Raw genomic sequence first — 17,791 nt, 5'->3', positions numbered from 1 at the left:
TTTTCATGCTCTCTGACCCCAGGAGTTTTTGTTGTTTTTTCAAAAAATGAAATGAGTTCCAATTACAGTTTTATTAACTTAAAACCATGTTTGTTTGATAACCAATATATGGAAACAAGAACATACATTTATTTGCCTTTTTTTAATGTTGCCTTACACGTGTACGATCGTACTATGGTCAGGAGGCTCGAGGATGTACATAAACGTTCGAACTACTCAAAGGGTTAATCCGTATTGGGGTTGGGGTGGGCTTATCTCCTTAGGCAAAAGTCTGCTTTGAAGAAACATCTTCATTTCCATCAAGAACTCCACAAGGAAGCCAGAGGCCTGCAGTGGGCACACAGTATTTCCAGACCATGGGTCTACTCTTACTTCCAGTTCCTACAAATACCCAGACCTTAAGGATAGAAGAAAACTAAAAAGTTGGTAAGTGGTGACAGAAAAAGAAGTTTCCTTCTATAATGAAGTTCCATACTGAGCCCAATTAGTTCCATCTCATATGATTCATTTTAACCCACACCTAACTTCACTCTGGGAAGTTCACTCCACCCCCACCAACCCTGCCCCCACCAAGTAAGACTTTACTCAAGCCAATTAAACTCTTCACTCACCTAAATCCTTTTGGTTCTCTTGCACCACATAAATCCAGCTTTGGGGCCCAAAACTGACCCAATATTTCAAAATTTGTTTGAATTTCAGTTTAATTTCAGTTAGTAAGACACTGTAACACAGTCTAAGGCTAGTCCAAGTATTTCATTCTAACCAAAGTGTCTGAAGGAGTTACAGGAAAATGGAAATTCTGCAATAGAAATAATTCTGAATTAGCAAAGAGGAGCTAATTCACAATACCAAGCATTTTATTATATTACCTTTAAAAAGAAAAATCACGTTTCATCCTAGAAATCTAAGATCTAATGTCTTGTCTTTTTTGTTTGTTTGTTTGTTTGTTTGTTTTTTCCAAGTGAGAGGAGGGGAAGTAGAGAGACAGACTCCTGCATGTACCTCAACTGGGATCCACCCAGCAATCCCATCTGGAGCCTATGCTCTGCCCACTCACAACAAAGCTATTTTTAGCACCTGAGGTGGAGACTCCATGGAGCCAGCCAGCCTCAGCATCCAGGCCATTGAGCTGGAACCAATCAAGCATGGCTGCAGGAGGGGATATGAGAGAGAGAGGGAAGGGGGAGAAGAAGGGTGAAGAAGCAGGGCACTTCTCCTGTGTGTCCTGATCAGTAATCAACCCAGGATTTCCACACATCAGGCTGAGGATCTACCAGAGCCAACTAATCAGGGCCTAATGTCTATTTAAAACAAGGTAATCAGCCCTGACCGGCTGGCTCAGCGGTACAGCGTCAGCAGCATGTGGAAGTCCCAGGTTCGATTCCCAGTCAAGGCACACAGGAGAAGCGTCCATCTGCTTCTCCACCCTTCACCCTCTCCTTTCTCTGTCTCTTCCCCTCCCACAGTCAAGGCTCCACTGGAGCAAGGTTGGCCTCGGGCACTGGGGACGGCTCCATGGCTTTTGCCTCTGGCACTAGAATGGCTCCGATTACAGTGGAGCAATGCCCCCTGGTGGGCATGCCGGGAGGATCCCAGTAGGGCGCATGTGGGAGTCTGTCTGACTGCCAACCTGCTTCTCACTTCAGAAAAAATACAAAAAAAACAAGCCACATGTAGCTATTTAAAACAGTCAATTCTTCAGTCACACTAGCTAATAACCACATGTGGCTACTAGCTACCATATTGGACAGTAGATATAGAACAGTTGCATCATCACAGAAAATTCTTTCAGACAGCACTGTTCTAGAGCCCTAAAAATTAACTTTTTTTTTTTTTTTTTTTTTGGAGACAGAGACAGAGAGAGGGACATACAGAAAGGGAGAGATGAAAAGCAACAATTCTTTGTTGTGGCACCTTAGTTGTTCATTGATTGCTTTCTCATATATGCCTTGACCAGGGGGCTACAGCAGACCAAGTGACACCATGCTCAAGCCAGTGACCTTGGGCTCAAACTGGTGAGCCTTGCTCAAACCAGATGAGCTTGCGCTCAGGCTGGCGTGTGGGAGACTGCACCCTGACAAAGTCCTTGCAGTTTAAAGCTTAAACTAAAGGCTAAGCTCTTTCCCCACACCTCCATGTGGAGAAAACATTCAGCAGTGAAGCTGAATGTTTCTACTCACCCCATCTGCCCACCTCACTTGCTTAAATTGCTAGAGGCAATTTACATGCCCTTCCTCTCACCCTTTGTTTGTTCTGAGGTTGGTTGACTTCAGTTATGTATGGTGGGGGAACTCCTGTTTAGGCCTCAGATGTGTGACTTTGTATTGGAGATTTATTTGCATACGGCTCTGCACTATACAATAAAGCAGACTGGGGCCTTTGCTTTGCTCTGGCTTACTATCAGTTTGCAGAGACCTCCTGATCCCATACTTCTTTTCTCTGAATTTCTTCATTCTGCACTATCCTCACTAAGGACCTGGTCTGCAGCACTGGCAACCTTGGGGTTTCGAACCTGGGTCCTCCGTGTCCCAGTCCGACACTCCACCCCACTGTGCCACCACCTGGTCAGGCTTAACCATCTTAAGGTTTTGTTTCCAACTATAATCTGAAGAACTGCTCACATAATTGCCCCACTTTTAAAATCACATTGCCTCTATCAAGGAAGAGTCTTGATTAGATAATTTGTCTTTAATATCTATTTAATATTAATAAATATCTAATCTGGCCTGTGGTGGGGCAGTGGATAGAGCACCTACCTACAACACTAAGATTGCCAGTTCGAAACCCTGAGCTTGCCTGGTCAAAGCATATAACAACAATCAATCAATAAACAGCTAAAGTGAAGCAACTACTTCTCGACCCCCTCTTTGTAAAATCAATAAGTAAAACCTAAAAAAAAAAAAAGTATCGACATTATCACAGAATGATCATTAAAGGAGATCAAAGAGCCCCAGAAAAGATTTATAAAACAATATTAAAGCACTATCTGTACCTGAACTTTTCCACAAATTTCCTTTGCCCCACATTATAGTTCACTGACCACAGCTGAAAAACTCAGTACTGTATTTGCTGATGATTCCCTCAGTTTTCCCACTAATGCCTGTAAGCTATTGCTTTCTGCAAGAACTGCATTCTACAATCCAGATGTCAAGCTTAATTTTGATTCTGTATTTCCATTATTGAACTTAGATTTGATGCTTGTTTTATGTAAAATAGAAATAGTAACCTAAACACTATCAGTCATAATAAATTTGAATGTCACACTTTTTCTCAAACTTGTTGACCCTACTTATACACATTCATTTATTCATTCATTCATTCCTTCAATATTACTTTATCAGATGAGAAAGGAGCACCTCAAATAATTCAACCAAGAACAAAAGAACACTCAAGGAACAAATATCCCTGTGGAGAAATCACCATTACTGACTTTATTTTCTCCCTTCTTTTACAAATCTAGGATGTTGCAGTCAAGCACCATTTCAAGTGGCTACACTAAATGATATTCAAGGTCCCTTCCAAATCTGATAGTCTATTAAACTGTTGCTGTGAAAGGCCTATTTTATCAGCACTACTACACCAGATAAACACATTTTTAATCTAACCATAGCAGAATGCATTGCATCTGGAAGAATCGAACTAAAAACAAAAGAAAATTCTTTCCCCAGTAGCTAAGCTCCACCACTTAAATGCTAAGTCTTCAGAGATGCAAACAAAAATAAAATACCTAACTACATATTCACACATTCTGGATAGCTCAAATAGCTTATCAAGTTTGCTACTCAGTCTGCTAGAAATATGTAATTTAATGGGGATTTTCTACAAATGGGCCTAATTTCTGGTTACTGTTTAATATAATGTAATAAAATGCCTGGCAACGGTCTAAAGCCTTTAATTTATCTAGACTATATATGTATAACACAAATAGTTTTTCAGATGGGTAATATATAGGAATTTAATAAGGCAAGCCAATTATTTTTCAACAGGTGACTTGGTTAGTCCTGAACAGGTAACTCAGTTGGTCAGAGCATCATCCTGATATGCCCAGGTTGCAGGTTTGGTTCTCAGGGAAGGCACAGACAAGAATCAACCCATGTATGCAAAAAAGTGGAACAAATCAATGTCTCTGTCTCTCCCTTTCTCTCTAAAATCAAGCACTATAACATTTTTTAAAATCAATTGACCATAAAAAAAACCAACAACATAAAAACAAAAAACAGGTGGTCTGGTTAGGGGATTTGTAAGTTTATAAAATGCATTAGAGCCTGACCAGGCAGTGGCGCAGTGGATAGAGCATCGGACTGGGATGTGGAGGACCCAGGTTCGAGATCCTGGGGTCGCCAGCCTGAGTGCGGGCTCATCTGGTTTGAGCAAAATCCCACCAGCTTGAACCCAAGGTCGCTTGCTCCAGCAAGGGGTTACTCAGTCTGCTGAAGGCCCACGGGTCAAGGCACATATGAGAAAGCAATCAATGAACAACTAAGGTTTGCAACGCGCAATGAAAAACTAATGATTGATGCTTCTCATCTCTCTCTGTTCCTGTCTGTCTGTCCCTGTCTATCCCTCTCTCTGACTCACTCTCTATCTCTGTAAAAAATAAATAATTAAAAAAAAAATGCATTAGAGATAGGTTTTATTTGCTCTTCTCAAATGCTCAGATGACATTGTATCTGTGATAACATGAAACTGGGTTATATATATGTATAGATATACTAAGTTCTATGCTTCATTAAAAAGTTAAAAAGTTAATTAAGCCCTCTACTAGAAACTAATTTGATATTTTAATTTAAGCAAGTTTAAATATGTAAGATATGAAGAAATAAAAGGAAAATATAAACAAAATATACCAGACCTTAAGTAAGCAGAGAACATTTTGTTAAAGGAAAACTGAAATTATCAATATAAATCAACTAAGAATTTTTGGCGTGCCCATTTATTCAACGTGATTAGGTAACTATATCATATATGCATCATACAGAAATAACAAGTTAAAAAAAACAGAACATTGAGAACTTAAGAAGGTGCTGTGGCTGTAATTAAATCCTGAATTCGAAAGGCACTTCAGTAACTTTCAGTGCTTCAAAGTCATGATCATCATCACTGTACAGTAATGAAGAAAAAATTTATTTGTACTATATACAAAAAATAATTTGCAGCATTATGCAAAAAATCTTGTTTCAGCCATTTTTTCTCTTTCTATACAATTAAAAATAAAATGGAACATTAGTACGATTTTTACAAATATTTTATTTTAATGAAGCTAGTACAGACAATGTCCATTTAAAACCCATATCCCAGGCCAAAAAGTACAAATAAAATCAAAAAGAACAGTGTTCTGTTGCACACACTTCTGCATGAATAACTTTATTAACTGCTAATTAAAATTAGAACTTTTCTGGGATCTTCTGACAAGATTTTCCTCTACTCTTAAAATGATTTCTCTTCAGTGAAGCCTCTTTGGAGTTAGTCTTGACTCTCACCTTATCTGTCACCTTGACTCCAACCTGGTATTCCTCTTCTTTTGGTCCAGACCTTCAGAGTTTAAAAGTAGCTTCAAGTTAAGGAAAGGTCATTTTTCCACAGTTCAGTTCTCTAAACAACACTTCCATCTCCCACTGAAAGTCACAGTCCAGGAGCGAAGCAGTCACACACTAGAACTTCAGGGCCAATTTGAAAGTCATTATGAACACTTGCACTGGTCGACCTTATTTATCACAAACCTGAAAATGCACAGTCCTGAAAAAGGTGGCCTCCCTGTGCACACATATAATATGTAAAAAGGAGAGGGCAATATGAAGGGGTCTGAGGTTTGATCACCAAAAATCAGCACAATGAAAACAAACAATAATGAATAATGGGCACTAGAATTCAAATTACCAGATGTTTTAAAGAGATGAGGGGTCAGTTTTCAATTCCACTTTGAACACCACATTACAAAAGAACTATATTTTAAAAATAAAAAAGACTTGCGGGAAAAGAAAAAAAGAAGAATATCTAAACCGTTGAATGACCCCCTGTTTGTTCCTGATAAACTTCAATCACATCTTCTTCTTCCATTCCCAGCTGTAAGAGGAAAGAAAACTATTTTAGTAGAATATAAAAGCACTGTTTTTAAATTGGCTGCAAATATGTAGCCACTGTTTTAAAGTACAAAAGGATAGAAAAGGAATCCATAGTTACTCTGCTCTAAAATTAAGAATCCTGGTTCCTTTAATCTAAAGACATATAGATGTTTTTCCTTTTTCTTTTTTTTAAAGCAAGAGGGACAGATAGGGACAGATAGACAGGAAGGGAGAGAGATGAGAAGAATCAATTCTTCGTTGTGGCACCTTGGTTGTTTGATTGCTTTCTCATATGTATGTGCCTTGACCAAGGGGCTCTAGCAGAGCAAGAGAATGCTTGCTCAAGCCAATGACCTCTGGGCTCAAGCCACTGACAATGGGGTCATGTCAATGATCCCATGCTCTAGCCAGAGACCCCATGCTCAAGCCTGATGAGCCTGTGCTCAAGCTGACTACCTCGGGGTTTTGAACCTGGGTCCTCCACATCAGTGGTCCCCAACCTTTTTTGGGCCATGGACCGGTTTAATGTCAGAAAATATTTTCACAGACTGGCCTTTAGGGTGGGATGGATAAATGTATCACGTGCCTGAGACAAGTGTCAAGAGTGAGTCTTAGACAGATTTAACAGAGGGAATCTGGTCATTTTTTAAAAATAAAACATCGTTCAGACTTAAATATAAATAAAACGGAAATAATGTAAGTTATTTATTCTTTCTCTGCGGACCAGTACCAAATGGCCCATGGACCAATACCGGTCCATGGCCTGGGGGTTGGGGACCACTGCTCTACATCCCAGTCCGATGCTCTATCCAAGTATGCCACCGCCTGGTCAGGCAATGTCTTTCCTTCTTACTGTCATATAAAGTCATTTATTTGCTGAATCAATTTCACTTCCCAACTTATTCATTATATAAAACTTATGTGTTTATTGAAAAAAACCGTAAGGAGTTTTTTAAAATTTATTTGATTTGTGAGAGAAAGAGAAACACTGATTTTTTGTTCCACTTATTTATGCATTCATTGGTTGATTCTTCTATGTGCCCTGACCAGGGACTGAACCCACAATAATGGGATATGGGAATGATGCTCTAGCCAACTAAATTACCTGGCCAGGGCTTAAAAAGTTTTAAATTTAATGAAACATGTATTTAATAGTTTAAATAATAGTTTGATGGCACATTTTCTAAAAAGCATTTTATTTCTAGATGTAGTTACTTGATAAAATCTCCTTTTTCAGAAAACCTGATCACTTTGAAATATATGTGGTTTTAGTTAGAAAATTGCCTAAGGATTCATTTCTACGTGATTTGCTTGACATCTATAATTCTGCCATAAACTATTACTTTGATAGTGACCACTCAGTGCAGAAAAATTATCTGTACATCTACTCTTTCTTGATTCCTCCAGGTTTATAAGATAAATTATTTCTCAGTACATCCCTGGGCCTTTAAACTGCCTTTTATAGAACATTAACTGAAGTATATACACAATTATCTTTTTTCTATTGTGCTTTCTATGCGTTGAAATATTCTGGAATTTTTTCTTACAGACACAACAGTAGTCACCACTTATCTGTGGGGGGGATATGTTCCAAGACTCCCAAGGAGGCCTGAAGCCACAAACAGTACCAAACTCTATATATTGTGTAGGAATATGCTATGAAAATATGCAGAGTTAAGAAAACAATTAGAGACAGCAAGGCACCCTAAGGTGAAAACCCTGAGCAGACAAGTCCAGGAGCCTCTCTGACCCCGTACTGGAAACAGTACGTACTGGAAACAGCAAAACAGCAGGATTCGCCTGACCAGGTGTGGCGCAGCGGATAGAGCATCGAACTGGGATGCAGAGGACCCAGGTTCAAGACCTCAAGGTCGCCAGCTTGAGCATGGGCTCGTCTGGTTTGAGCAAAAGCTCACCAGCTTGGACCCAAGGTCGCCCGCTCGAGCAAGGAGTCACTTGGTCTGCTGAAGGCCCGTAGTCAAGGCACATATGAGAAAGCAATCAATGAACAACTAAGGTCTCGCAACGAAAAACTGATGATTGATGCTTCTCATCTCTCTCCATTCCTGTCTGTCTGTCCCTGTCTATCCCTCTCTCTGACTCTGTCCCTGTAAAAAAAACAACAACAACAAAAAAAAACCCAGCAGGATTCAGTAAGAGAAATGTTTAGGCTCTCAAAACAGAGATTAGGAGTCAGCATGTTCCCTGTCCTTTACTTCACCCCCTGAAAACTTCTGTCTGCTTCCTTGAGTTATTTGTACTGGCTAATAAATATCTGAGTAAGGCTGGGGACAGGGCTTCAGTCCTTCAGTCTGCTGACTGGAGCCACTGCCTCCCTTTGGCCCCTCAGGTCATGTCATCTGGTTTCCAAGTAGTTCATTGTCACTGCGACAAGTGGTGCCCCGTGTGAAGAACAGAACCAAAAGACAGGTTTGCTACTCTGAGTACTTCATTATTATTGCAACAATACTATTTTTTCCTATATATATATACATACATACTGTTTTTATTTCTTTGGCATATCTGAATTGCCAGTATCATTACTCTTGTGCTTTGGAACTATTATTAAGTAGAATAGGGTTATTTAAACACAAGCACTGGGATACCAAGCAATCTGGTACCTGAGACAGTCACCAAGTGACTAACGAGCAGGTGGTGTATATAGTATGTATACACTGGACTAAGGGATGATTCACATCGGATGGTGCACAATTTTAAATCTATGAATTGTTTTTTTCTGGAATTTTCCACTTACTATTTGGGAACTATGGTAACTGACCTCAAAAGCAAAACTGCTGATAAGGAAGAATATTATGTTAATGATAGTTGGCTCTGAAAATGGGAATGCAGATAAAGTCAGAATTTATCTTCTATTTTGTATACTTTGGTAGTTTGATTTTTATTACTTTCATTCTTAACTATGAGAATTATTTTTTTTAAGCAATGGAGAAACTGGAAAGGAGAGAGACGAGAAGTATCAATTCATAGTTGCAGTTGTTCATTGATTGTTTCTCATATGTGCCTTTACCAGGGGACTTCAGCCAAGCCAGTCACTCCCTGCTCAAGCCAGTGACCATGGGATCATGTCTATGAGCCCATGCTCACACCGGATAAGTCCACACTCAAGTCAGCGACCCCAGGGTTTCCAACCAGAGACATCAGCATCCCTGGTCAACACTCTACCCACTGCACCACCACTAGTCAGGCTAACTATGAGAATTCTTTATATAAAAAAGAAAAGAGTATGTAAAGAGGCATGGTGTCACAAAGTCACCCAGGTGTTATCCTCAGTGAGGATCAAGAACTGTGAATATGTTGATTCTTGTGTGCAGCCAGGATTGAGAAGCAATGTAATAGGCAGACTGAAATAAAACACTAGCACTGTGCCCACTGAACTACAAAAGCAAATGAAAAATAAAAATTTTGCCCTGGTCAGTTGGCTCAGCAGTAAAGCCCAGCATGAGGAAGTCCTGGGTTCGAGTCCCAGTCAGGACACACAGGAGAAGCAACAATCTGTTCTTTTCCTCCCGCCCCACCTTCTGCAGCCATGGCTCAAATGGTTCGAGCAAGATGGCCCCCAGTGCTGGGGATAGCTCCATGGTCTCACCTCAGGCACTAAAATAACTCGGTTGCCAAGCAACAAAGCAGCAGCCCCACATGGGCAGAACATTGCCAGTAGGGGGCTTGCTTGCAGGTGGATCCCAGTCACGGTGCATGTGGGAGTCTGACTATCTGCCTCTCACTTTAAAAAAAATAAAGAAAAATTTTAAAGTCTAACACCAAGAACTTCCTCTAATAAGAAAAGTTTTATATTTCATAGGTGATATTTTTCTGCAGAATTACAAAAATATTAAAAAAGTATACTATGCTAAGAAAACTAAAAATAAAACACAAGTGTCCTGGCAGGCTGGCTCAGTGGTAGAGCGTTGGCCTGGCATATGGACATCCTGGGTTTGATTCCCAGCCAGGGCACACAGGAGAAGCGCCCATCTACTTCTCTACCCTTCCCCTCTCCATTCTTTCTATCTCTCTCATCCCCTCCCACACCCAAGGCTCCACTGGAGCAAAAGTTGGTCCAGGCACTGAGGATGGCTCTATGGCCTGCACCTCAAGCGCTAGAACGGCTCTGGTTGCAAAGGAGCAATGCCCCAGATGGACAGAGCATCGCCCCCTGGTGGGCTTGCTAGGTGGATCCAGGTTGGGCACATGTAGGAGTCTTTCTCTCTGCCTCCCCGCTTCTCACTTAAGAAAAATACAAAAACAAACAAACAAAAAAACCACAGGCTTCTGTAGATTTAGAATTTTTTTTTTTTTTTTTTTTTTTTTGCATTTTTCTGAAGCTGGAAACAGGGAGAGACAGTCAGACAGACTCCCACATGCGCCCGACCGGGATCCACCCGGCACGCCCACCATGGGGCGATGCTCTGCCCACCAGGGGGCGACGCTCTGCCCATCCTGGGCATCGCCATGTTGCGACCAGAGCCACTCTAGCGCCTGAGGCAGAGGCCACAGAGCCATCCCCAGCGCCCGGGCCATCTTTGCTCCAATGGAGCCTGGGCTGCGGGAGGGGAAGAGAGAGACAGAGAGGAAGGCGCAGCGGAGGGGTGGAGAAGCAAATGGGCGCTTCTCCTGTGTGCCCTGGCCGGGAATCGAACCTGGGTCCTCCGCATGCTAGGCCGATGCTCTACCGCTGAGCCAACCGGCCAGGGCTTAGATTTAGAATTTTTAAGTGATTAGATTGGCTCTAGTGTTATGGTTATCTTGTGGTTATGGTACATATATGAATATTAAATTATTAAAGATGCTATTAAAACTTATTTTAATTACACAGATAGCCTGTTAAATACTGTAAGGAGTAACACTCCAAACATTACAAGGGAACCTGTAAATAAGGAAGGTAGCACATGTCCTCAAACTATGTACATTAGTAGAGATCAATGACCAACATGATAAGGAAATAACTCCCTAAATATCTAATCTACTCTTTCCCACTGCCCTATTGTTCTTCTAAAAAGATAATTTCAAGGTGTCACTAAAATGCATTTAGTATCTAGTCTGTATTAAGCGATTATTCCAAGCTAGGACAGGGAAAATACAAGATGAGTGTGGAACGTATATTATTGTGCCATAAAGTAAAGAAATACTCAAGAAAATGGGTAGACACAAAACCTCGGGGGAAAAGTTTGATGTGAAAGAAAATATTCAAAAGTATGTCCCCACAAATTATTCAGTCAAAAGAAGAAAAGTAATTACATAGTAAAGAAAAAAAGGAAAGTTGAATTGAGTGATAAAAATTAACATCATCCATAAAAGGCTTCATGTGCTCCAGATATTACACTGTGAGAAAAACACATCACCATTTGCATAGTATTCCAGCCAAAAACACATAACCCAAATCCAGGACTTTCTAGAAAATAACTGATTTGAATTCTTCAAAAATGTAAATGTCATAGAAGACAAAGGCGGCCAAGGAAATGTTCCAAATTAAAGATGATTACAGAGGCACTTGAATAAAATATGTTCATACTGAACTGGATCCTGTGATGGGAGAATATGTATTATAAAAAACATAATTGAGAAAAATGACAAAATTAGGTTGTAGATTAAAGCATTCTAACAATATTAAGTGTCCTGAATTTGATAAATAGTACTGTGGTTACATAAAATATACTTGTCCTTAAAAAACACATACTAAAATATTAAGTAGTAAATGGCCATAGCACATGCAACCTACTCCCAACTGGCTCGTGGGATAAGTATACATACATACAAACATACATACATGTTCATGGGGGTAGGGAAATAAAAGGTAGCAAAATGCTAGTAAGTGAATCTAGGTAGAAGAGATAGATTTTTCGTACTATTCTTGCAACTTTTCTGTAAGTTGAAAATTATTTCAAAATAAAAACATTTTTAAAAAGACAGAGACATGTCAAAAAGAACACAGATGCCAACCTGAAGGGGCCATCATTGGCCAGTATCTCAAGAAGAATATTCAAAGCTTCAAAGTATCTCCCCACAAATTATTAATTACAAAGAAAAATGGTGCCTGACCAGGCAGTGGCACAGTGGATAGAGCATCGGACTGGGGTGCTGAGGACCCAGGTTCGAGACCCCGAGGTCGCCAGCTTGAGCACGGGCTCATCTGGTTTGAGCAAAAGCTCACCAGCTTGACCCAAGGTCGCTGGCTCAAGCAAGGGGTTACTCAGTCTGCTGAAGGCCCACGGTGAAGGTACATATGAGAAAGCAATCACTGAACAACTAAGGTGTAGCAATGCTCAACGAGAAACTAATGATTGATGCTTCTCATCTCTCCGTTCCTGTCTGTCCCTATCTATCCCTCTCTCTGACTCTGGAAAAAAAAAGAAAAGAAAAATGGTGACTTTACAATGGGTAAATCTGGCAGTTACCACCAGTAACTAAAGTTAGTATCACCCATAACAAGACAAATGTCCATTATGCACCTCCTGGTGTGATACATTCGCAAGTACACAGCTTCCCTCTGTGCCACTCATACCAAAAATGCAAAACTGAATCTAATCATGAAACAATGTCAGATAAAACCAAACTAAAGCAATACATAAAGAAAACAATCCACATAATAAAACAAAGACACAGAAGCATTAAAAAACATATATCAAGCCTGACCAGGCGGTGGTGCAGTGGATAGAGCGTTGGACTAGGATGCCGAGGACCCAGGTTCAAGACCCCGAGGTCGCCAGCTTGAGCGCGGGCTCATCTGGCTTGAGCAAAATAAAAAATGCTCACCAGCTTAGACCCAAGGTTGCTGGCTCAAGCAAGGGGTTACTCGGTCTGCTGAAGGCCCGCGGTCAAGGCACATATGAGAAAGCAATCAATGAACAGCTAAGGTGTTGCAACGAAAAACTGATGATTGATGCTTCTCATCTCTCTCCATTCCTGTCTGTCTGTCCCTATCTATCCCTCTCTGACTCTCTCTCTGTCCCTGTAAATAAAAAATAAATTAAAAAACTTAAAATAACTTTAAAAAAACACATAAATCAAGATGAGAACCAAATACTAAGCTTTTTTTTTTACAGAGACAGAGAGAGAGTCAGAAAGAGGGATAGATAGGGACAGATAGGAATGAAGAGAGATGAAAAGCACCAATTATCAGTTTTTCGTTGCGACACCTTAGTTGTTCATTGACTGCTTTCTCATATGTGCCCTGACTGTGGGCCTTCAGCAGACCAAGTGACCCCTTGCTCAAGCCAGCGACCTTGGGTCCAAGCTGGTGAGCTTTGCTCAAACCAGATGAGCCCGGCGCTCAAGCTGGCGACCTCGGGGTCTCGAACCTGGGTCCACCACATCCCAGTCTGATGTTCTATCCACTGCGCCACTGCCTGGTCAGGCCAAATACTAAGCTTTTGTATTATGTTCTCAAAATGGGTCATAAGTAAAAATCAAAGCATAAAGGTCACCCTCACCATGAAAGTATATCAAAAATCTGTTAAATTTGAGGAACATCTGTCCATCTTCAAAAAGGCAGAGTATGTACCTTATGACAATCTCAGTACCCATTCCACTGTCAACCTCTCTTTTAATGGGCACCTTTGAAGGCAATACATGGGAAATTCAACTCAAAATATTGTATTCTCTCTGACAAATGATATACTGCTTAAATCAGAGAATATTCAAGAAATGGGCAGTTTAATATCAATGAACCCAATCATTCAATGAAGAATTTAAAATTTTTCTTGACTCAAAAAAGAAATTTTACTCACTTCTTTTGGAGTGTGATTATCAGCAATTCTCTGACCTTCAAAGAGAAACCTGAGTGAATTCATTGGAACTCCCTAAAAAAAGGCAAATAAATAAATAAATATATAAAAACACACACATACAAATCTTAGAGAATATAAGAACCTTGATGCACAAAAAGCAAACATGAAAGATTCAACAGAATACACAGAACATTAAACAGCTAATTCTAAAATCATACTTACAATTTATTGAGCACCAACTATTTACTAAGCCTTCCTTGTTCCACATATTTTACATACATAATCATAAATGTTCAATACCTTATGTTTATTTTACATCTAGGAAATCAAAGGGATGGAGAAAGCACACAGCTAGCCAAGAATTTAAGGCCAAAACTGATCAAAGCCTGTCCTCTTGACAACTATTTTACAGTTTCCTCTAAAATCTATAAGCTAACATAAAAAATACAATCAGAAACTGGATGTGTACCTTCACTACCTTCCAAGTGTACAAACCAAACTGGTTTTAAAAAAGATTAAATCACAGAAATTTCATAAAGCACAGGAGCTATCCAGATAAAACTATAATAAACCTGTGATGGCATAGATAGCAATGTAAATATCACAAAAGATATTAAATATATACTTTTCTAATCACTTATACAACAAAATAGCTAAAAGAGAAGAGGTGACTCGTTTAAAGAGAAATAAGTTCACTAATAAGTACAAATCAAGAATCATCTAAAAAAAAGGAATCATCTGAGGGAGACTTGACCTGAGGTGGTGAACACACAATGCAATACACAGATGATGCATTATAGAACTGTACTGTACACCAATAAAGTGCATAAAAATTTAAAAAACAAACAAACCACACAGGTCCTGGCCAGCTGGCTCAGTGGTAGAGCATTAGCACACAGGAGAAGTGACCATCTGCTTCACTACCACTTCCTCTCCCCCCACACACACACTTTCTCACTCTCTCTCTTCCCCTCCCGCAGCCATAGCTCAACTGATTGGAGCACATCACCCCAGGTGCTGAGGATGGGTCCGGGAAGCCTCCACCTCAGTTGCTAAAATAGCTTGGTTGCAAGCATGGCCTGGGATGGGCACAACATCGGCCCCAGACAGGGGTTGCTGGGTGGGTCCCAGTTAGGGCGCATGCAAGAGTCTATCTCCCATCCTTTCGCTTGGAAAAGAAGAAAAAAAATGCAATAACTTATTTAGTCCAAAGGTATTGTGTAAGTTTTGCTCAATGACTAATGTATTAAGATTTTCACTGACTGCTTAAACACCATCCCAAAAACATCCAAAAAAACTAAAACTATCTTTCAATATGTACTACACACAAGTATTTAAGACTATAGACCTACCCTTTATTTCATTTTAAATTCTTTCCAGGGATATATTAAATAAAAGAAATATGCAGAATATGTTTTGATTTTAATTTAATTATAGGGTCTTTTAAAAAGGAAACGTTATATCATGTTAAGGTTAACAAAGTTTATATAAAAACTAATCAAACTCAAATTGAATAAATGATTCAATAATTATTTATTTTATACTTTATTATTGATTTTAGAGAGGAGAGAGAAAGTAGAGGGAGCAGGAAGCATCAACTCAGAGTAGTAGTTGCTTTTCATATGTGCCTTGACCAGGCAAGCCCAGGGTTTTGAACCTGGATTTTTTTCAATAAATGTGTACAGTATTATAAATGTATTTTCCTCATAAATTTCTTAATAACATTTTTTCTCTAGCTTACTTTATTGTAAGAATACAGCTGTAACACATGTCACATACAAAATAACCGGTGTTCTTCAAGGGTGAGTTGTACTTCAGATTCTGAATTGTGATCTTTACCCAAGCTAGCGATGTGCAGCACAATCCTCTCTCGTGATGCTGAGACGCGGCAACGAGCTGAAACTCCAGTCAGCAACACGATCATGGAGGGTAAACTACCACTACCCTACAAGATACTGTGTTGACAGCATTTAAAAAAAAATTTATTGAATTTATTGGGGCAACATTAGTTAATAAAATTTTACAGGGTTCAGCTGTACAATTCTACAATATGTCATCTGTACATTGCATTGCATGTTCACCAATTGCCAGCATTTTTGAATATTGTGTTCTAGGCCCATTTAAGGTAGGCTAGGATAAGCTATGACTTTGAATATTGAGATTAAGTGTACTAATAAATATATTTTTGACACGATATTTCCAACTTATGATGAGCTTATTGGGGTACAACCCCCATCATAAGTCAAAGAGCATCTGTATACTAGTTCAAATTATATTTATTTTAAATACGTATTTTATTAATACTAGTGGACATTTATTGAGCATTTTTAGGTGTCATGTTAACAGTTTTATGTAGGTTATCTTATTTCATCTTCATGGAGTAGGCATTGTAATAATTCTATGAGGAAAAAGAAGCAAATAGCATGTTCTTGGTCCCACAATCAAACAGTGATAGAATCCAAACCTGAATCTAAAACAGGTTAAAGGAATTAGTTATTGATCTAATAATCTAGCTCCTGAAGCCAGAATCTGTGAGAATTTGGTATTAATAAATTAGACTTCTCTACAATTTTTTTAAAGAGAAAAATCTCTTAATATTAAAAGCATACACGGCCCTGGCCAGTTGGTTCAGTGGTAGAGTGTCAGCCTGGTGTGCAGGAGTCCCGGGTTCAATTCCCGGCCAGGGCACACAGAAGAAGCACCCATCTGCTTCTCCACCCCTCCCCCTCTCCTTCCTCTCTGTCTCTCTCTTCCCCTCCCGCAGCCAAGGCTCCACTGGAGCAAAGTTGGCCCGGGCACTAAGGATGGCTCTATGGCCTCTGCCTCAGGCACTAGAATGGCTCTGGTTGCAACAGAGCGACGCCCCAGATGGGCAGGGCATTGCTCCCTGGAGGGCATGCCAGGTGGATCCCAGTCGGGCACATGCAGGAGTCTGTCTGCCTCCTCATTTCCAACTTCAGAAAAATACAAAAAAAAAAAAAGAAAATCTAGAAAGATTCACATAGTGTCAACTGGTTACCAAATGTTGGGCTAATTAGGTGAAATGATCTTTCTATTTATTTGTATATTCACTAAAAATGTGTTAAATGCCTAATTAAGTCAAAACATCACTCAGATAATTTTCCCCCTAAAATTTACAGAATAAAAGAGAAACATAGGTAAAACACACACACACAAAAAAAATAAAATAAAAATAAAAGCATATAATGCAATTAGAAGTAATCTATGGTAATATGTATAAAGATAATAAAATTAGTACTTAGAGATAATATTAGTACGTAAATCTAACATATAGCTGAACATTCATGGTTACAAATAAGGAAATTTCACAGTGATCAACAAAATTTACTTGCCTTTATCACATACACTGGTAAACCATAAAGAAAAACTAATCACATATAAAGCACTTTATTTAATACAATAACATACTAACCTGTCTTTGACAGTATGATTCTTTGAGTTTCTTGAGATGTGTTGTCATTTTCACTTTGAAGTGAATCTCACTGCTATCCTAAGGAGATAAAAGAAAAACGTTATCCCTCTTTGTGTAAATTATCTGATCTGCTTGAAACAAATTATTTAATTACACAAATAGAAACAAACCATGTTACCTGTATTTTCTCATCAAATACTTTAGTATGCATAAGAGGTTGCTTTATACCCATTTTGAAAGAAATTTAATAAAACAAACATAAACACAATCTGTCTTGGGTTTTAAAATTGGTGGTGCAGGTAAAAGCATATATGTCAAAGAATGCATTCCTTCATTGCCCTAGATGGGTGCTCAGCTCAGTTGGTTAGAGCATCGTCCCAATAAACCAAGGTTGTGGGTTTGGTTCCCCATCAGGACACATACAAGAATCAATCAACGAATGCACAAATAAGTGGAACAACAAATCAGTGTTTCTCGCTCTCACTCTCTCTCCCCTTCCTTTCTCTCAGTCAAAAAACCCCAAAAACAGTAAATTTAAAATTTTTTTTAAAAGG

General features: G+C 39.4%; 2 protein-coding genes across 5 annotated transcripts in view; one reads left to right on the top strand and one right to left on the bottom strand.

The window, feature by feature from the left end:
- KIAA2012 (KIAA2012 ortholog) overlaps window positions 1-3,263 on the top strand; it is a 134,473-nt gene extending 131,210 nt beyond the window's left edge. For all 4 annotated transcript variants that reach the window (XM_066346462.1, XM_066346463.1, XM_066346461.1 and 1 more), the window contains one exon: window positions 264-3,263. In XM_066346462.1, coding sequence (XP_066202559.1) covers window positions 264-402 — 139 coding nt within the window. In that variant the 3' untranslated portion in view covers window positions 403-3,263. The remainder of the gene's footprint in view (window positions 1-263) is intronic.
- Window positions 3,264-5,227: 1,964 nt separating this feature from the next.
- Window positions 5,228-17,791, bottom strand: part of SUMO1 (small ubiquitin like modifier 1) — a 30,351-nt gene continuing 17,787 nt past the window's right edge. The window contains exons 3-5 of the mRNA XM_066345990.1: window positions 17,238-17,315; window positions 13,805-13,876; window positions 5,228-6,063 (exon numbers count right to left, since the gene is read on the bottom strand). Of these exons, the coding sequence (XP_066202087.1) occupies window positions 5,995-6,063; window positions 13,805-13,876; window positions 17,238-17,315 (219 nt within the window). The 3' untranslated portion in view covers window positions 5,228-5,994. The remainder of the gene's footprint in view (window positions 6,064-13,804; window positions 13,877-17,237; window positions 17,316-17,791) is intronic.

This window comes from Saccopteryx leptura, chromosome 7 (genome assembly GCF_036850995.1).
Source record: "Saccopteryx leptura isolate mSacLep1 chromosome 7, mSacLep1_pri_phased_curated, whole genome shotgun sequence".
In the NCBI taxonomy this organism is placed as follows: Eukaryota; Metazoa; Chordata; class Mammalia; order Chiroptera; family Emballonuridae; genus Saccopteryx; species Saccopteryx leptura.
This window is presented reverse-complemented; position numbering and strand designations above follow the sequence as displayed.